The sequence below is a fragment of the Episyrphus balteatus genome, chromosome 2, assembly GCF_945859705.1.
Source record: "Episyrphus balteatus chromosome 2, idEpiBalt1.1, whole genome shotgun sequence".
Lineage (NCBI taxonomy): Eukaryota > Metazoa > Arthropoda > Insecta > Diptera > Syrphidae > Episyrphus > Episyrphus balteatus.
The window spans coordinates 37,996,292-38,015,745 of record NC_079135.1 but is presented as its reverse complement, the minus strand read 5'-3'; the positions used below and the strand labels follow the sequence as shown (position 1 = coordinate 38,015,745).

General features: G+C 29.3%; 1 protein-coding gene across 1 annotated transcript in view; it reads left to right on the top strand.

Annotated features, from left to right (window-relative positions):
- Positions 1-3,089: 3,089 nt before the first annotated feature.
- LOC129909138 (low affinity immunoglobulin epsilon Fc receptor) overlaps positions 3,090-19,454 on the top strand; it is a 64,121-nt gene continuing 47,756 nt past the window's right edge. Inside the window, exon 1 of the mRNA XM_055986110.1 lies at positions 3,090-3,220. Coding sequence (XP_055842085.1) covers positions 3,130-3,220 — 91 coding nt within the window. The 5' untranslated portion in view covers positions 3,090-3,129. The remainder of the gene's footprint in view (positions 3,221-19,454) is intronic.

Here is a 19,454-nt window from a genome sequence, read left to right as displayed (position 1 = left end):
TAGATAATCAAATTTCTTCAATTTTATTCAAATTGTGCAAGCCGTTTTCTAGATATAAATATGCACACTCAGAAGTGGGCGTGGCAGGAGGCGTGGAAATTTAGCTAAAGTTTGTAAAACGTGTTGTTATTACATTTAAAAACAATTTTTTTTCCAAAATCAACTTTTTTTTTAAATTTGATTTTTTTCCAACATCTCCATACAATCAACGCACTGTGGGTCGGTCGCCGGAATGCAGCTCGACGTACGCCTCTCGACCACATTGAAAATTGGGACGAAATTGAGCAAACTTACTTAAGGGGAAAGTTTAATTAAGAAACGTTACAGAAAAATATACATATTCTATAACGCCGGAAGTTTCTGATTTATCCTACTTGTTCTTACAAGTTCTTACTTAAGTGCGTTTTTTGAATTTGGCTTCCTTGAGTACCCCCCTTTGGTTTTCTCATGACTGTTACATCTTTACTGCCATATGAAGAAGCTTTAAAATTACAGAACCGCAATTTTCATTTAAACGTCTTACTTACAGACGACCGAGTCAATCAATATTTTAATTTTGATATGTTTGAAGTAAATAAATTAAAGTGAAAATCAATGTAATTATTAATAAAGATTTTGCGTAATAAAAAATAAGGGAACAAATCAGCCAACGCTTCCTTTATGTTTGGCAACTTTAAGTTCTACTTTAGTTTTTGTCGGAAACTCCGAACGAAACCCAATTGGTTATATATATTTATCCATCCATTGCAAATATGTTGCATTAGTTTTCTAAGTTAAAGCTTACGGTCAATGTGGTGTATGTGGAACATTTAAAATTTTTTTTTTTTATAATTTTTTTTTATACATTTTTGGGGACATAAAATCAATTGGGAATTTTAAAATCAATTGGATTGTGAGGTACTTTGGACTCAACTTTAGTTGAAGAACTTTTCATTAATTATCCTCTAAAATCTTAAATTTCTGAAATCAACGAACGGATCCGACAATATTAGTTTTTATAAGACCCCTTACCACTGCTGAAAAAAAAACCTTATTGTAAGGAAACTTACGCAACCATGATTTGTTTTTTCTTGTTATGTCTACGGTTTTGGTATTTTTTTTTTAACTTAGCCATCAGCCATGTTCCTGATATTTTTCGGGAAATATTTTCATGTAGAAATATCTTTTCAATTATTTCGTACATAAATACGCAAATCTCAAAAACGACAATTTGTAAGTTACGTTACTTTGTAAGAAGGGGGACGATATAAACGTTTTGTTGTTTTCTGACTTTCAAGGAATATTTTAATTCAAAAGCGTTTAAGTAGCCTTAATATTAAAACTATTAAAATTTTCGAAAAATACATTTTTGATTTTTTTTTAATATATTTGGAATATAACGTACCTATTTTAATCTGTTTTTTATTTGAAAAATCATTTTTTTGAAAAGTGTCGATGATTTTTTTGAAGTTTTATTTTTATGTGTTGAATAGCAATTTCTTAACAATAGAATACTGATTTTTTTGAAAAGTACAGTCGACTCCCTCTAAGTCGAACTTTTACGGGACTCGAAAATCGGTTAGAGTTAGAGGGAAATTCGACTTAGAGGGAGTCGACTGTATTTGAAACTTTTTATTTGTAAAAAAAAAATTAATTAAACGCCTCCACGAAAAAAAAATTGTCTAAAAATGTTTGTTGTATAAAGTTTACTACTAACGTCAGAGAATGAAATTTATTGTTCGGATAATCCTTTTTACTAAATAGAGCATTAAAACTAGATTCCACTTAGCGGCTAGGTTTTTTTTCAGCCGCCCTCAAAAATGTTCCTTAAATAAGAAAGAACTTGGAACAAGGTAGTTTTTACATAATCTTTTGTTTTTTCACTATCATATAAATTGAAAATTCATGCAAAATTTTCAATTTTCAAGGGAATATACATTTTTTACAAAAAAAATTGGCACATTGTTAAGATTAAAATCTCAAACTGGCAACCCTGATTTATAAGATGTATTGTTTTTAATTTAAAGAATTTTAATGTTTAAAATATTTTAAAAACAACTCATCAATTTAAATTCAAACCGATTTAGCTAGAAACTTTAGAACTTAAACTTTTTTGTTGTTGTATAGAATCAAAAGCTTTAAATCACATCATCATCGTGACAGCCTCAATGCTAAATGCTGCGCTAAAATAAAAACTGTCCTACCTTGCGGCGGTCATGCACTATGCGGTCAGCTGCCCACTGACGAAGATGCTGCATTTCAGAGATACACAACCAACAAAAACAACAACTCTTAACATCAGGTAGATTTACACGCCATAATAATAAAATTGCTTCCATTAACGCTGGGGCTTGAGCATCGATCGCCACAACGAGACAATTTCGCCCGGACTTAGTGTTTCAACGGCTTTCTGACGTTCAGCATGGCGATTGCGATTTAAAAACAAAAAAAACTTATAGTTGTTGTTGCTGTTGTTGTGGTTGTTATAAGTGAAACGTCTTTCGGCCATTGGGTCCGAAATTCGTACGATTTTATAAGTCTTGCTTCTTGCTGGCCAGAGCACAGGTGGAAGTTTTATAAGATTGTTTTCTGTTTTTTTTTTTTTTTGTCAAAGTCGTAAAAGCCGTACAAAGATTTTTCGTTGTATCTCTATATACTCTCTGAGCTGCGTGACGTCGCGTCTTGTCGTGGTCGTGTCTCGCAGAAAATGTAAGAAATATAAATTTTTGATAAGGTCTCGCTTAGAAAGAAAGAAAAAACCGGACTACAAAATCACGAATATTTAGATTCCCTCGTGTGCATGTAGCGTCAAATTCAGATTGAAGCTTTGGAGCTTTTTTTTGTCTTGGCTTAAGATACAATTTGGTATCATTCTTGCCGGTTTGTTGTGATAATCAAGTTTAAAATAAGTTATTTCCCAGTTTATTGTTTTTTATTTATTTTTTGTTTTTTTGTTCTTAAATATATTTATGGTTCAGATAGTATCTTGATGTACAATGGAATTAAAAATAAATAAAGAACATTCAAGGAAAAATTAAAAAAAGTGAATGAAAAATTTAAGGAAGAATTGTTTTGTGTTAAGAAAAACAACTTCTTGTTAATCGTAACTTTGTTTTGAGTTTGTTTTGGGGATTCTTTGTTATCGATAACATGGAGACTGTTCGATTGCTTGTTTTTGGTGGCCTGCTATTGTTGTGGACAACAGAAGTTAACAGTGGTAGAGACTTAAGAAGGAATAATGGTAAGTTTTTGTATTGTTTCCCATACTTATAGTCAGGGAATTCGCACTGTCTTTAGCACCTGTTTAAAGACTGATAGTCTCGGAAGATCATTAAGGACCAGATAGACCCTATTTACCAATTGTTTTAAGGTCCGTAGTTACACTCGTCACCTCTTTCGAAAATGGCTTATTTTTATCAGTCTTAACCATGTTATTAGCACTTATGGAAGTCATCATGAATCAGAAATGTGTCATCTCATTTTTGTCCAACAAAAGTCTAAGATATTTCATCTACTTCCGTTCAATTGGAATATCCAATCATAATTTCTCATTTGCAATTCAATTTCCCAGGCTATTCGTAAGGTAGGTAGATACCGTTTTATAATCTGCACACTTAACTCTCTAATTTTATGCAACGATTGACAGAAAAAACCAGGTTAAAATGAATGTACTTTTTCCGACAAGTTTTTTTAGTAGGTACAACTTCAAAGTAGCTCTATTTATAATACCGGCCTATTTTATTAGTATTTTTTTATAGAGTTCACTGCACTTATGCATGAATGCCATTAATATATACAAAACGAGGCATATTATCTTTATATTGATTCAATAGCAATTGGTGCATTGCATACCAGTCCATAAAACAGCATCCACGCAATCATCCAAGTGTAAATTTTTCAATTTTTTTTTTTTTTTTTGAATTTTCGCAGAAAACATGTGTTGCAATATCAATGTTGGAGGTAAAGTAAATATAGTTGTAGTTTGCAATGTGCAACAAAAAACAGGATAGATAAAAAACAAGTCTTCAAGTTTTTTTTTTTGTTTTTGATTGCTGCCTATTTTATGTGAGCCTTCCTTAAAATTCAAAATATTGATTTGAATATTTTAATTGCATGTTACATTGAATTGAATTGGTAACGAGTATGAAATAGATTGAAGTACTTATTTTGAGATAGAGTGTTGTAAAGAAAAAAATAATAACTGTCCTTTTACATTTTTGTAAACAATTTTGCAATTTGGAAATTTATTTCTTAAAAGGGAAATGTTGAAACTTACATAATTATGTCATAGCATATTTTGTTATGATGATACAAACATAATGTTTCTTTGAATGTTGTTTTGATGTAACATAGAAACCCTTAGTCAAGGGTATAGGGGCAGAGAGAAATATTTAAATTGATTCCATACATGGATTATTCTTACTTTATAGCTTATTAAGAAAGGGGTAAAAGTCTTAGAGAGGGTGTTAGTTTAAGCATGCAACTGTTTTAGTACAAAGCGTAAATGAAAAAAAAACAACATGTTATTCTTAATGAAATGGAATTCAAAATTGATAAAGTATAATTAAACAGGAAGCTTCTTGATTTTGTAAAGAAAAGCCATACGTCAAATCCGGTAGTTCCGATTTATGAGTTAGAGTTGCTTACAGCTATTACCCAAGGAACATCCTATTTTTAGGTGCCGAACGCAATATCGTCAGACATGCAATAAATGTCAAAATTGCATACATTTTCTAGTTTATGGTAATTTATGCTTTTAAAAACTATTTTTTGTCAAAAATGACAAAGTATCAAAATGAAAAATTGATGTACTTCAAGCTTTAAGAAGTTTTTAGAGTTACAGAAATAGACAGGGGCGTCTCAGGGCAAACAGGGCCATGGCCCTGGGCTGTAGGTTTCGAAATGCGAAAAGTCAACTCTGTTTTCCGTTCGGAGACGCGTAACGCTTTTTGATTTGAATTGACTGTAAAGAAATGATGAAATCATACATCGCCATCGACTTTTTTTTAATTCTGAATTAAAATTTGAAAAATAATTTTTTGGAAACGTTTAGTTAAATTTTTCAAAAATTACACCGGCATACAAAAAAAAAGTGTCATGTACCAGGAACCAGACGTATCTCTCTATATGTTTTTGGACCCGCTTTGGACTTTTTAGATTTAATTTAATTTCCAACAATCGTTTCTACTTTTCAGCTTGCTGGGAATTAATGTAACCTCGGATGTCTAAATTCACCGGACTATAAATATTTATTTATTTATATAAAGCTATTAATAGTTCCTATTCCTATTAAGAAAGAAAGCAGGATTACTTTGAGTAAAATAAAATAATTTGTGTGAACTAATTTTATAAGTCCCTACGTCCCTACTTAATGAACCATTTTATAGAATTTCTATAAAAAATTGAGAGAACCCATAAATTAACATTTTTTAAATAAAGGAAAGCGCTGTTTATTATACGAAGATAAAAAGAAAATTGGTTACGTGTTGCGGATGTGTAAGTAATGGAAGAAAATAGTATAGTTGAAAACGAAAGCATAATCCATCTGATCGTTGTTGAAGAAAGAAATAATAGGTAATAATTGTTGTTTTCAATTATTTCCTTTTTGTTTTATGACTTTAGTATTTTCCTTTGATCAGTGCTGCTTTTCATTCAATTTCAATTAAATGTTTTTAAAATTAAGACTCTATATAAAACAAGTTCTACATACAAGCTCTAAAATCAGTAAAGAAAACAATATTGAATTAAAATAAAGTTTTTTTTTCAACCTAAAAATCTTTTTGTTTGGATGAATAAATTGCATAAAAATCGTCAAAATCATATTTCTAAAGTTACTTACACGGCAGACATTAGAAAATACGTCTTCATCAAAATAAAATAAATATTAATCTCAATTGGGAGATTAAATTCATACTGATTAAACTAGACATTGAAGAAGGCTCAATCCCTAGGTATAGGTATCATCTAATTACATTTGAATGAAAATATAAATCAGGTTTGCACGTCAGCTCTTTTGTTTAGTACATTTTATTATTTCAAGAGACGTCAAAGTGTTTTATTTTTTTGAATTTATGGAATTTAAATTCATGGGATGCATGAATTACCGTTACAGATTACCGTTATATATTAATATTTGTATCTGTCGTCTAAAATAGATATTACCTAATTAACCTGTGAGTTCGATTTAATTCAATTCCAATTCATGTGTTATGGATAAATTATACTGATACAAAACTCTGAAATAAAAGAGAATGTCGAAACCAAATCAGATGTTAAGAACAAAGAGTTTATCTCTAAGAATGTATCTCAAATTCTTAAATTCTAAAAAAATCCTACTCGGTTACATGAATTCATTGACCTTTATATTCACAAAAACTATCGTGTGTCTGAATTTAATATAAGTTCTTACATTTTTAATAAGACACGATTCTGATTGAGGAGAATAGATAGCTCATTAGGTTATTTAAGCTAAATTGCCTAAAACAAAAATAGAGTTTATTCAACTTGGTTGTTATTGTTATTAACAATCATTAATTTGTTTTAAATTCAAATCTATAACATAATTTAGTTAAAACTTGTTTTAAGCATAAATTATTTTTGTTTTTCTTAAAATTGTGCGTATATAAAACTAAACCAAAAACATTTTTAACTAACGAAAATAAAATAGATAAAAAAAAGATGAACGCACCTTATTTATTAAAAGCACAGGAATATTTTGCAAAAATAAACCGAATAAAAAAAAAAAAAATTAAATACCTGTTGACTTTAAATTTGAAATTAAAAGAATAATATGGACATTCGTTGACTTCAGTTTAGTTACAAATAATGGGTTTTTTCTGTGTGTGTTTATATATTTAACAAAATTTATATATTTTGAAATGCCAGGTTCAACTATTTTATAGTTAAGCGCAATTTTTGTATTTTCTTATTGAAAAATCCTGAGTTTGTACTATATATTTTAATACTACTTATTTAAGCTTAAATGATTAACTTAACATGGGACAAATATTGATAAAATATTTCCTTCACTGTTTTTTTAGGATTCCAAGCTATTTAAAGATTTTACATATCGGTATTAAATTTGCACATGGCTCATACATAATTTAATTATATTTATAAGATGTACATATTTCACTAATTATATTTTTACTAAAACGGGAATAATAAAAATCGGTTGGTTGTATATGACTTTTAGAGCCGATTTTTCCATCTTCTAATAAACAGTCTGTTAACTGTTCGACGAATAAATTTATTAGGCTCATAAACAATCGGATAACAACATTGAATTTTTCAATCAAAAATAATTTATTCTACAGAATAACAAAAAAAAAAATTGTCAAATTAAATAATATTCAAAACTAAACGTCTTTTTTATTTATAATTGTTTTTGTTTTCTTTTGTTCCTCTGTATTCTTTGTCAAAATTATTTCAAAGCAGCTTTGACAATTGACACAGTATTTTTATTGATATTATTCCTTAGAATAATTTTTATTCGTCTCTGAAAGAAGCAGATAGTTTTATTCATAGGAATAAGCTATATCTGCCTGTTGAAAAAATGATTTTTTCTCTATCAGGAGAATAAGTACTAACTGACTGTTTAACTGACTGTTGAAAAATTGGCCCTTAATTAAATAAATAAAAATAAAACAAGACAAGGTTTACTATTGTTTCTCAAGGAAGAACAAGATTTCTATTAGAAATCACCACTTATTTAATTTGAATTTGTTTATGTGCAAAAAATTGTGCGTCAAATTAGAAAAAAAAAATTGTTTTTTTCGAAAATGTAATACAGGTTTTTCTTGTAGAACTTGTATTACTTTGCTTATTGTTCCAATTCGTTGAAACTTCATCTCTTTAATCAATAATTGGAGATTTTAATATTTATTCTGTTAAAATATTTTAGAATTTTTTTGCAAGACAAAAAAATAATTTTTGTAGCACGTTAAAAAGTAAATCTTACAGAAATTAATATTTAATATTTCAGAAAGTCCAAAAATCTTGAACATACATACAACATACACTACGCGTCATTTAATAGAAACACCAATTATTATTTTACTTAAGAAAAAATTTTTTCCCGCTTTGGTCCAGGTAATTAAGCAGATTCATAGTTTTGGAGTTTCATTGAGGAACTTTAAAAAAACAATATTAAAAAACAAAAATTCCAAGTAAGTGACGCAAAACACACTGTGTTTTTTTGCGTTACTTGAATAGTAACACTTTTTTAAATTATATAAAAATGATGAAGCAGAATAGAGAGTATGATTTTAATAAAATTAAACTTTAAAATTATTTGTACATTTTGCCCAATTTTGTAAAACTTTAATTAGGTTAATAATATATGGAGAGCTGAAGTGAACCAAGTTACAAAAAGTGAATTCGGAGATAGGGGAAGTGGGGACAAGACCGCCTATGGGGCCAAGACCGTTTTTGTACTATTTTGTATAAAAAAATGAAAATTGGCAACACTTGCAATATAAATTGTAAACACTAAAAAAAATTAAAATTCAACTTTTTCTTTTTATGCAATAGAAAGTGAACATTCAAAAGTATTTTCTGAGAAAGAAGGAGTCATAAAGATAAATAAAAAAAAAAAATAATCCAGAACATCAGATATGATATGACTGGGACAAGACCGCCCATGGGAGAAATTGGAAACTCTGGTAGCTTAAAAAAAGTGAAAAAAGAAGTTTATCGTTAAATTTTCCAAAAAGCTAAGCGACAGGCCCCAAATAATACTGTAAGTGATAATTCTGAGGGAGAGGACTTTGCAGACTGTATTTGTACCTTCTACCTGCAAATGTTTTCTAGATCCAATCCAAAATATTGTTGAATTATGTGAAAAATGTGTATCAAATGGTACCACAAAGCTTGTGCTAGAGTGAGAACTAATGAAAGTATACAATAATTGTGTTATTAATGCAAATAGACCGCATTTAAAACAAAAGAAACGGGGGCAAGACCGTTTTTTGTTAGATGTTTTTTCAAAAGTTATTATCTTCTGTTCAATATTTTTTTAATTTTTTTTTTGTAATGATGAGAGTTACTACAGTAAACAATCAACTTAATGAATAAAGACTTTATTTGAATTAAAAGTTGTTTTTTATTGGTTTTTAACACAATCAAACACTTAATGGGCGGTCTTGCCCCCACTTCCCCTATAACGAATTAAAGTAAATACGCTACCATTGAATCTTATGGGGAAATATTTTCTTAAACAAATGACAATTTGAAACGAAACACTTTTGACCAAACCAATGACAGATGGACGCACCGATATTCCCTTTTGAAAGTTTCATGTGAACAAGATTCCAGCCGGAAAATTTTAATTTCTCTATACCCCTTTTGTAATATCTGGGAAAAGAGTGGTTTTAAGTCCCAAAAACTCCTTATATTTTGAACTGTTTGCGAGGTGATCTCTTTACTCACTTAAATTTGGTGAAGAACAAGAAACCAGTTTAGCGAAAAAGTTGTTGAAACCTTTTGAATACGTACGGACAAATTCTTTGTGTAAAACCTGAATGTACCGTTGTATGTAGTATATTATATTGTTGATGTAGATGTAGAATTTATAATTTAATACCTAACCAAAAATAAAAATGAATTTTGATGGTTATGATTTCGACATGAGAAATAACACAAAAGTTAAAAGCTAAAAATAATATTTTGATATCTCCTCATTTATATGCAAAATTAATATTTTTTTTTTGTAAGCCTCCTACTCAAAAATATCGGCGAATAACTGTCATAATTAGAATATATTACCGTTGCATGACGGTGAAATTTCTGATTTTGCATAGTGATAAGAAAAAATCAATCTTAAAAAAAAAAAAACAAAAAAAAAATTTCAGCATCATAAAAAAATAAATTAAACACCCCCTGTTTATCTTTTTCTATGATCTATTATTTGTTCAAATTATTACAATGCCAACAAAAATAACCTTGAAAATAATCTTTAACAATTCAATATTTAAGGTCTTTGAGAGTCATTTGCGTCACTTGGGTCTAATTATAATGGTCAAACCCTCTCATATTGACGCAAATTCTGTTTTTTTTTTTTTTTTTTGAAAACCGAATTTGCCCTCGAATACCAAAAGCCAACACAAATAGACTTGTTTATTTTTAAACAAAAAACTACCGATTCAACCTTAATAAAGCCTTAAAATATTGACAAATTTTGATTTAATGTTTTTCTAAAATATGATTAGGAAGTTCAATACACTAATATGTATTATCATTTTTTTTTTCAAGACACGTTTTTCAAATAAAACAAAACAAGTTATTTAGAGTCTCAATCATAAAAATTTGTTTGTTCATTATTATTGCACACTTCCTTCGTCAAATATGCTTTCTTTGGATATTAATCCGTCTGGTTTTTCGTTTACAGTTTGAGAGGGGGAATTCACTAAAATTGGCTAAATTTTTAATTTTATTATATTTCATTCCATCTAGACAAATTAGCATGAGAAAAAGAAATGTTGACATCTCAAAAGTATAGAGAAATTTCACATTAAACTTTAGTTAAAGAGAATGCTAACAATTTATGCAAAGATAACGAACTCATATATTTTCGTACTGGAGTTTTAACTCTATTTTTTATTGCTTAACTATGCGCATTTGATTTGAATTAATGAGCTGCTCTAATTAATACAAAAAAAACTTTATAATTCTCCAAAATGAACTTAGAAAACTTTTGATAATAAATAAAGTTTGTCCAGGCTAAATTAAAACTGAAATAAAAAAAAAAAACATGCAACCAATTGAATGGCATGTTAATGATCAAATTATGAAATTCAAGAACATTTAAAGGAATTTACTTTCAGAAAGTTAATCTTTGAGCACATACAATACTTCTATGAAGGAAGGCAGAGGTTTTTTTTTTTTGATTGATTGGATTAATCAGAGTGTTATGCTTGTTTTGTTGTAGTTAATTTATCATCATTGTTGAAAACAATCTAGCTTTTACCTTGAAGATTGCAAATGAATGAAAGGAATACTTATGAGTGTAATACAAATAAAATAAGAACAAATGCATTGAATTCTCGAAAAATGTAACGTATTAAATCATTAATGAAATATTTTGATTGATACACATTTTTTAATGTCGGTTTTAAGGCTGAGAAACATTTTTTTAAAAATAAATTACAAACATTTAATACTTCACAAAATACGAACTCATAAAATTTAAATTAAATTCGTTGGGTCATTACTGAGGAAAAAAAGGAAAAACAAAACTCATTTTAATTGCAATACTTACCTACATATGGAGAGGAAACTTAATAGCTTAATAAGAGTGTTCTACACTTTTTTTGATTTGCTGAAATCACGACGCATTTTTTTTAAGTTATTGAAAACGGAATTTTTAAAAAGTGAGGCTTGAGCATTCAGCTGAGTTAGTAGAGTAAAATCTGGTCTTGATTTTTTCTCAATCAAACTCACAATTAAATTTGCCTCTTTTATATTAAGTTAACTTAGTTTTTTTTTTTCAATTTTGGTATAAATTCGATTTTCGGATATTAAAAAATAGTATTTTTGATTTTAGTTCGAAATTCAACATTATGCTCTAAATGGCGGTTTTTATGTGAAAGTCAACATTTTTTTTACTTCCGATAGGATTCGTAAAAAAAACCCAAATCGTGATAAGAATGTGGCATGACATAACAATGATAGACGATGCAAAAAAAGTCGCTCATAAAACAAATATTTTTTGAACCTTTATTAACAGTGTTAACGATGGAAATGTTTTGTTGATTTCTGATTTTCTAGTGAAAATTTCAACGAAAATTTTCATAAAAATAAATGGTTTGATTTTAGTAAAACGTACGTTTTTCTGTTTCAAGTAAGCTTTTTTTTATAAAGTATAGTTTTATTTATTCGAGTTTTTCGCTATTTTTTGAAAAAATTACCTAAGTTTCAATAAAAAAGTTTGTGAAAAATTGTTGAGCTTTGAAAGTTTCAATTATCGTGTTTTTGGTTAAAACCTTTACTTCAAGAATATCTGATGCATTTCTTTCTGAATAAAAAGAATTCAATTTACATTCATACCTAAACTTGGAGCTGTGAAGTGGCTACACATATGCATGCAAAACAATCATTCCATTGTTTTATTATATTATTATAAAATTAATTTTTAAATGTTGGGCTACTCAATTCTTAAAGGGCATAGGTATAGTGTATTACATTGAAAAAAGGACTAAATTTGTGCATTTTAAAAGTATCGTGCAAACATTTCAAATTGAAATATTACGTGATTTTTGCGCTCAGTTTAAAATGAAAATAAAAATACTTCTTTTATTCCGAGGTTGAGTCCCAATTTCAGTTTAAAAATAAAAAAAAAAAATATTAGGAATGATTAATTAAAGCAAAGATCTTCTCAAAAATAATAAAACATAAATCAAATTATGTATCTGTTGCCAAACATAATTGTACTTGTTAGTAGGTACTACTGGCGGAAAACTTAAAACAGAAACCACAAAGACGTCAACTTTATAAGATATATGATAACAAGTGTTTATCATTTTCTATTGATCAATCATTTGTTAAAATATTATTATGCCAAAAATTAACCACAATAGCCCTGAGAATAATGTTAAATCAATCCAATATTTAAGATTTTTTGCAAACTATGTGCGTCAGTAGGGTCTAATTAAATTGATCTATCTCCGTCATAGTGACGTAAATTCTTTTTTTTTGAAAACCACATTTGCCCTCGAACATTAAATGCCAATAGCTAAAACATGTTTTTTTTTTCAAACCATATCAAAAACTAGACTGACGTAAATTGTATCCGTGAATGAATTGAATACATTTCGTTTTACAGCTCGTTTAAAAACGATTCGATTGTAGAGTACTGTCTTAAATTTCAAATAAGATCGGCTTTTTATATTTTTTTGGCTAAATAGTCGAGGCCAGTGGAGTAGAATCTCAAAAAATACTTCGTTTAAAATAAAGGATGATTGTGGTCAAAACGTATCGATTTTGACGAAACTTATAAAATTTGCAAAGCATCTTCATTATCACGCTGCAAAAATTCAGCTCACTAAGCTCTCCAGCGGATGATTACACTGCAATTATTGGAATTTGCATGAGCTGTAAGGCCTCAACAAACCACTTTTTCTTAAATAAGTCCTTAAGACCAATAAGCAACAAAGACTAAAATTAATTTTTGATTTTTTGACAATGTTGCGTTTGACAATCGTGTCCGCAAACTTGGAATATTTATTGGGACATTATTATATATGTATATGTCCAGGGTGGATCAAAAATGTTGTACTCCTAAAAATCCGATTGCTAGACACTTCTAGAAAATACTAACCAAATATGAGCTCTTTCTATTAATAGGAAGGTCCTCCGCTTCGCAATTTTTCATTTTTACATCAAGCTTCTAATAAAATAAATCATGTATTTATTAATGGACTATTTACCATTTTTCTTTACATATTCATGTAGGAAATTGACCGCTTTACAAAAAAGGTCTTTAAAACTTTTTTCATCTAACCGTTTAATAGATATTTGAGGTCCAAAAATCGAGAAAATCTTTAAAAATTCGTTTTTTGTTCTTAATTTTGTAACAAAATAAAAAATTATAATAATCAAACGCGCGAGATATATTCTTGTAGTAAATAGATTGTTCCACAAAAAAGGTCTTTTTAGCTTTTTTCATTAATCTAACCATTCTAAAGATATTCGAGGTCAAAGTTAAAAAAAATTATAAAAATATTTTTAACTTTTAAAATTTTTCAAATTCACTGAAAATTCATTATTTTCAAATTAGCAGGATGTATTCTTGTAGGGGCTTAAACGTTCAACAAAAAATTCAAATCAAAATTGATTGCTTTAACCGTTTAGAAGATATTCGTATCCAAATCGCAATGCATACGGGTCATAAGAATACTATTGAAATCAGTGGGTATTGATGGTGCAACACAATGATTAACCCAAGTAAAAGTTTTTCCTAAGTTATAGTTCTTTCATTTGATACCAATTTCATTGGTGGTCGCCTAACGTCAGAAATGACCATTCTCCTTTGCAAAATACAAATGCCAAGTAGTTACCTACATGCGGTTGTGTTTTTACGTCAACCTATCAAACATTTTTAATAAAAATTGTATGTCACAAGAACTTAATAATGTTTTAACATTATGTTTTGCAAAAGTATTTACATAAGTGACTTATAATAGTTTTGTCAAACAACTTTAATTGTCACGTAGGTGTCTACCTACTCAGATGAAGTACTGAAACACTATTCATCCTCAATTTATATTTACCTATTGCACAGAAGCCCAAACAAAAATCATTATGATTGACGTTTTCAGGTTAACAAAGCGTTAACTAAGCAAAATAATTTTTATATTTTATTCCTGTAACCATGTTTGTATCTTGATCCAGTTTTTTCTTAACCATACAAATTGTATATGTTTGGACAAATAAAGCATTTAACTTGCAATAGACAAACAGTCTATGTGCACTTACATAATTTATGCGATGAAACCATGCAGTTAACTACTCTATCAAACATCAACCATAGTAAACTGATCTCTTTTTAGTGCAACTCTTTTACTGGTTAGCGTAATGTCCAACAATGCGAATTCTTCGGAAACAATTATAATAAAATTGTAACAAAGCCAGTTTTGGTTTACTATGTATGAAGTAGCTAGCCAGTCGTGAGATTGTTTCACTATGGAAGCATGATCTGCGATCATCTTGATATTACCTCTTACAAAATAATGACTTTCTCTGAAAAAAAAAATAAAAGTATGAAATGCAGTCGTGTTAAGTGTTGGATTAAGAAAGTTTAGGGCCTTTTTGTTAGGGCCAAGATGCAATTCAATTTTCAGATCAAGAAGGCCAATAACTCTTCCGTTCTCAATTTTCCAATTTCAAATTTTGAAAATGAACAGCAATAACCATTATCAACCAAGAATGTAAAGTGAAGACCAGGTCATTATTAAAGATCGAACACTTAAAGCAGACGCCAGTATCGGGCTCCAACCATTCCTGCACGAATCTATACATTTTCCAAATTCCAAATAGCATTTATTTTTCACTTTAATCAACGACACACGAAGATGGATAACTATTAATTATATTACTGCGGTTATTGATTTATCTGTTGGTTTTTTCTGAGCCACAGATATTAAATGTTTCTAAGACCACCATACATTTGACAACAGACTTTCACTTCGGAACTACGACGCACCAAATGGCTTCAAGTTAAAAATGTGGTTTCAATTGACCTTAAGCCTTTGGTCTTATTCAAAGCATAAATATAAATAATTGGCCAATTAACAGGTGTTTTGTGAAGAGATGATTTACTCATCAATAAAGAAGAAGTATCTTCTCTTCTATAATGTTTGTTAAGTTTTGTGCTTTGAAAAAGCTTAAGAGCTTGTTTAGACATTAATCAAATTATACATACTTCATGGGGATATATTCATAATACTCTTATGATTTGCAGTAGCGTTTAAAAAAGTTTCTTTAATAGCATACCATGGGCTTTGCTAATAAATCATTGTTTTGTGATCGACATATTTCAAATGTTCAAAAAATATTATTTTCACCCACGTGCGCGGAGATTAAAACTTTGGAATAATAGTTCGGATGCGAATGTTGCACATTTGTATATTTAATTATTTTAGATTAAATCTAGCATTCAACGATACAGAAACGAAAAGCATGCATTTTATCATATAAAACTCATTTTAAGCTACATATCGGCGGCGGAAAGCAAAATTGTTCTAAATCCACTTTTTACCGAAAATGAGATAATGATGCAGTTTTACTAATTTGAAGGTGCTCTTTCCTAATTTGAAAAGCGTTTTTTACTAAAAAAATTTCTTCGGCAAATAATTTAATGGGACATAGAACAATAAAAACAGGTAAGTAGCTATCTGAAAATAAAATCCGAGTATTCTTAATTGTTCTAAGTCCCATCATATTTTTTTCTTAGTCCACTTTTTATTTAAGGAAAGGGCGTACTTGTATAGGAATTTTTCTATGTCCAATTTTGGGTTTTTAGTTTTTAAAAAAATTAAAAAATAGTATATAATTTACTAATGAAGTAAGTTTGTATGGTTTCTTCAAAAGAAAAGAACAAACTTTATAAAAAACATAACTTGAATTACCGACGAACAAAAAAATATCGCTTTCAATCAATTTGAAACTTAAAAATCGTCCCCTGTAGAATTTGCTTTTTTGTGACTTAGAACAATTTTGCTTTCCGCCGACGATATGTTACTTTAACATTTATGCTGGCTGTCACATGATATAGATGATAGATTTATCGTAATAACTTTTCTGTAAAATCTCTACATTTGCCTTGCTCGAAAAACACCCTTTTATCCAATATAATTGTACGACCTCAATAGATACACATACACTTCAATCTTATCCTTATGTAACTTTACTACTGGATTTCAATCAGGTACGACCTTTTAAACTGGTTTTGATAGAAAATGTTCATGTTCTCTTCACCCAAAAAAAACACCCTTTCACTAAAAATTGCATTTTATTTTTAGTTTTGATGACAAATTGAATGTTTATATTTAAGTTCTTAGTAGCCCTTTGGGGGCCCTCTATCCAATTTTGTTTAGGGGCCCCATTACCCTAGGCAAAATGGCCTACTGGATCGCACAAACTTGCTAATGCAACGTTTGTACCAAATTTCATTAGGATGACCCATCAATTTTGTTCTCAATAAAAAAAAACACAATTTTAGCCATGATATTTTCAGAGACACCTTAAATTCTAGTTTCCACAACATAATTGTCATTACTTTTACTTAGTTTTTGCAATAGATACATATTTTCACTAAACCTAAAAAAAAAAACACATGAAACAAATTTATAGATTTATTTTATTTGTAATTCCCATGACAAAGACAACAATTTTAATAAAGTTCGTAGGGGAAGCGAATTTTCTTTATTTCCCAACAAAATCATCTACAATAGCTGCGTTCCTTTGGAAATATTTATCTACTTTTTAGTACTTAAAGCTGCTTTGAACTACTTTTTCAGTATAGCAAAGTAGATCAAAGTAGTTTTAAGTACTAAAAAGTAGATAAATATTTCCAAAGGAACGCAGCTAATATTTGTATAGATTGTTTACTGTTTAGATTCCTGGTTTCTTTTATAAATTAACATTTCTACCAATTTTCATTGGAGTACCATTTTTGTCCCAGTTTTTGTGAAATTATTTCTGAATTCATTATCATCATTAAAAAAAAAAAACACCCTTTCACTCAAAAAATTTTGTAGACTCCTTAGATTCTTAGTTTTTAAAACAAACGAAACTTTTTCACCAAGTTTTAAAAACTAACAAAACTTATGTCAGCTGTTATGATACCTTTCTTACACATAACTCAACCCCTTAAAAAAAAAACCATTTAACCTAAAATATTTTTTAAGAACTTTATGGATCCTTTGTTCCTGCTTTATCCCGAATTTCATCAGTGTAACATAGGTTTCAATTATATTTTACCTGTTGAAGCCAAAAATTATAAGTATACCTACTTGCGTTTAATCGGCAATGACTTTTCTTAAAATTGGAGCTATTCGGACCATTGAATCTTTAAAAATTTTGTTTGAACTCTCTAATTCTGCACCGAAAATAATTAAATATGTAAGTTGTGATATTCTTTAAAGAAAACAAGTTTTCAAAAAAAGCAACTATTAACCATCAACCAAATAATCACGAACTTGTTTTCTAAAATCTGTCATTTTTACGAAATGACTTGGATTGAAGTTCTTTGAAAATTGAAACGCATCAATAGAAATAAAAAATTGATACCAACCAAAATCGAAAACTCATTAAACCATCAACAGTACTTTTCAGACTATTAAGATGTAGCAGAAGATAATTTTGTTGTGTGATTGTTACTTCATAATAGTCTAAGAGCCGGCAGCATATTTTGGCAGTTTTAATATAACCGAAATTCGAGTGTGCACATATCTAGATATGCACCACAGTATGTCAACGGAACAAGTCTGGCAGTGATCTTTTTCAGCTTTCCCTTGCCAGACGCATCGAAAGTGCAGCAAAAAATCAATTTTTGGCGTTTTGGTATAACCGAATAAATGATACACCAAAAAATCATAAAAAATCCCCTGATTTCGAATCTGTGGGTACCGCAAGTTTCTTTTTCAGCTTTCCCCCCGCCAGACCGCTTTAAAGCATTTTTAAGTGCATTTTTCTAATAAAAACCTTGATTACTTATTTTCTGTTAGGTATAACCGTATGATGGTAACAAATTAATATTCTATGACTATTCCAGGTCTAGGAAATAAAATTTTTAGCCAGCTTTTTTTCAGTCTTCCCTCTGCCAGACGCATCCAAAGTGCAGTCAAAAATCAACTTTTGGCGTTTTACTAGGTATTACCCCAATAAATGATACACCAAAAAATCATAAAAAATCCCCTGTTTTCAAAAATGTGGGTACCAGAAGTTTTTTTTTAGGTTTCGCCCCGCCAGACCGCTTTGAAGCATTTTGAAATGCATTTTTCTAATTAAAAACCTAATAGCTTATTTTCTGTTGGGTATAACCGTATGATGGTAACAAATTAAAATTCTATGTCTATTCCTGGTTTAGAAAATATAAGTTTAAGCCAGATATTTTTCAGCCTTCCCTCTGCCAGACGCCCTTAAAGGTTTCCCAAATAGGTTTTTCCATATAAAAAACACCTAGTTTCTGTTTTTTTCTTATAAAATTGAAATAATATTTTTTTGTTTAGAGTAACCATATGATGGCCAAATATTAACTTTCTCTGCCTTTTACTGATTTAGAAAATGTAAGTTTAAGCCAGTTTTGTTTCAGCCTACCCTCTGCCAGACGCCCGAAAAGGTATTTCAATAGTACGGGAAAGTTAGATTTTGCTATATGGGGCATGAGGGTCTGGGAAAAAATCCGAAATGCATTTTGACTTTAGGGATTAAAAGAGCATAAACCCAGGGATCGAAAGAGTCTAAAACCACATTTTGTACAACCGCACCAAGAATCATATTTTGTTTGTCCCTATACAAAAAATTGCAATTTTTTGAAGTTTTTTGCCTACAGATCGAAAACGGTCTGTCAAATCGAAAAACCAATATTGTAACAAATGAAGGTAATTAAAAGATCTACAACTTTTACAACGAACAAATTTTTTAAAAAACGCTCAAGTAAAAGAGATATGACAAAAATAAGAAAATCACTTTTTGACGTGTTTAAAAAAAAAACATCCTAACTTTTAAACCAAAGGGATAATCGAAAAATGTTACTTAACATATATTGTAGAAAATTAAATTATTTCAAGTTTGTCATACATTGTTTTTTTTTGTAGGTTCAAAAATACGCGAGTTATGTGAAAAACTAAAATTTGTATTAAACAAAAATGGCGGCCAAATGACTCTAAGTGCGATTGAACAAAATTTGGTTTACGACTCGTGTCTTTATGCCTTTCGAGCCCTGAAGTCAAAATGCATTTCGGATTTTTTCCCAG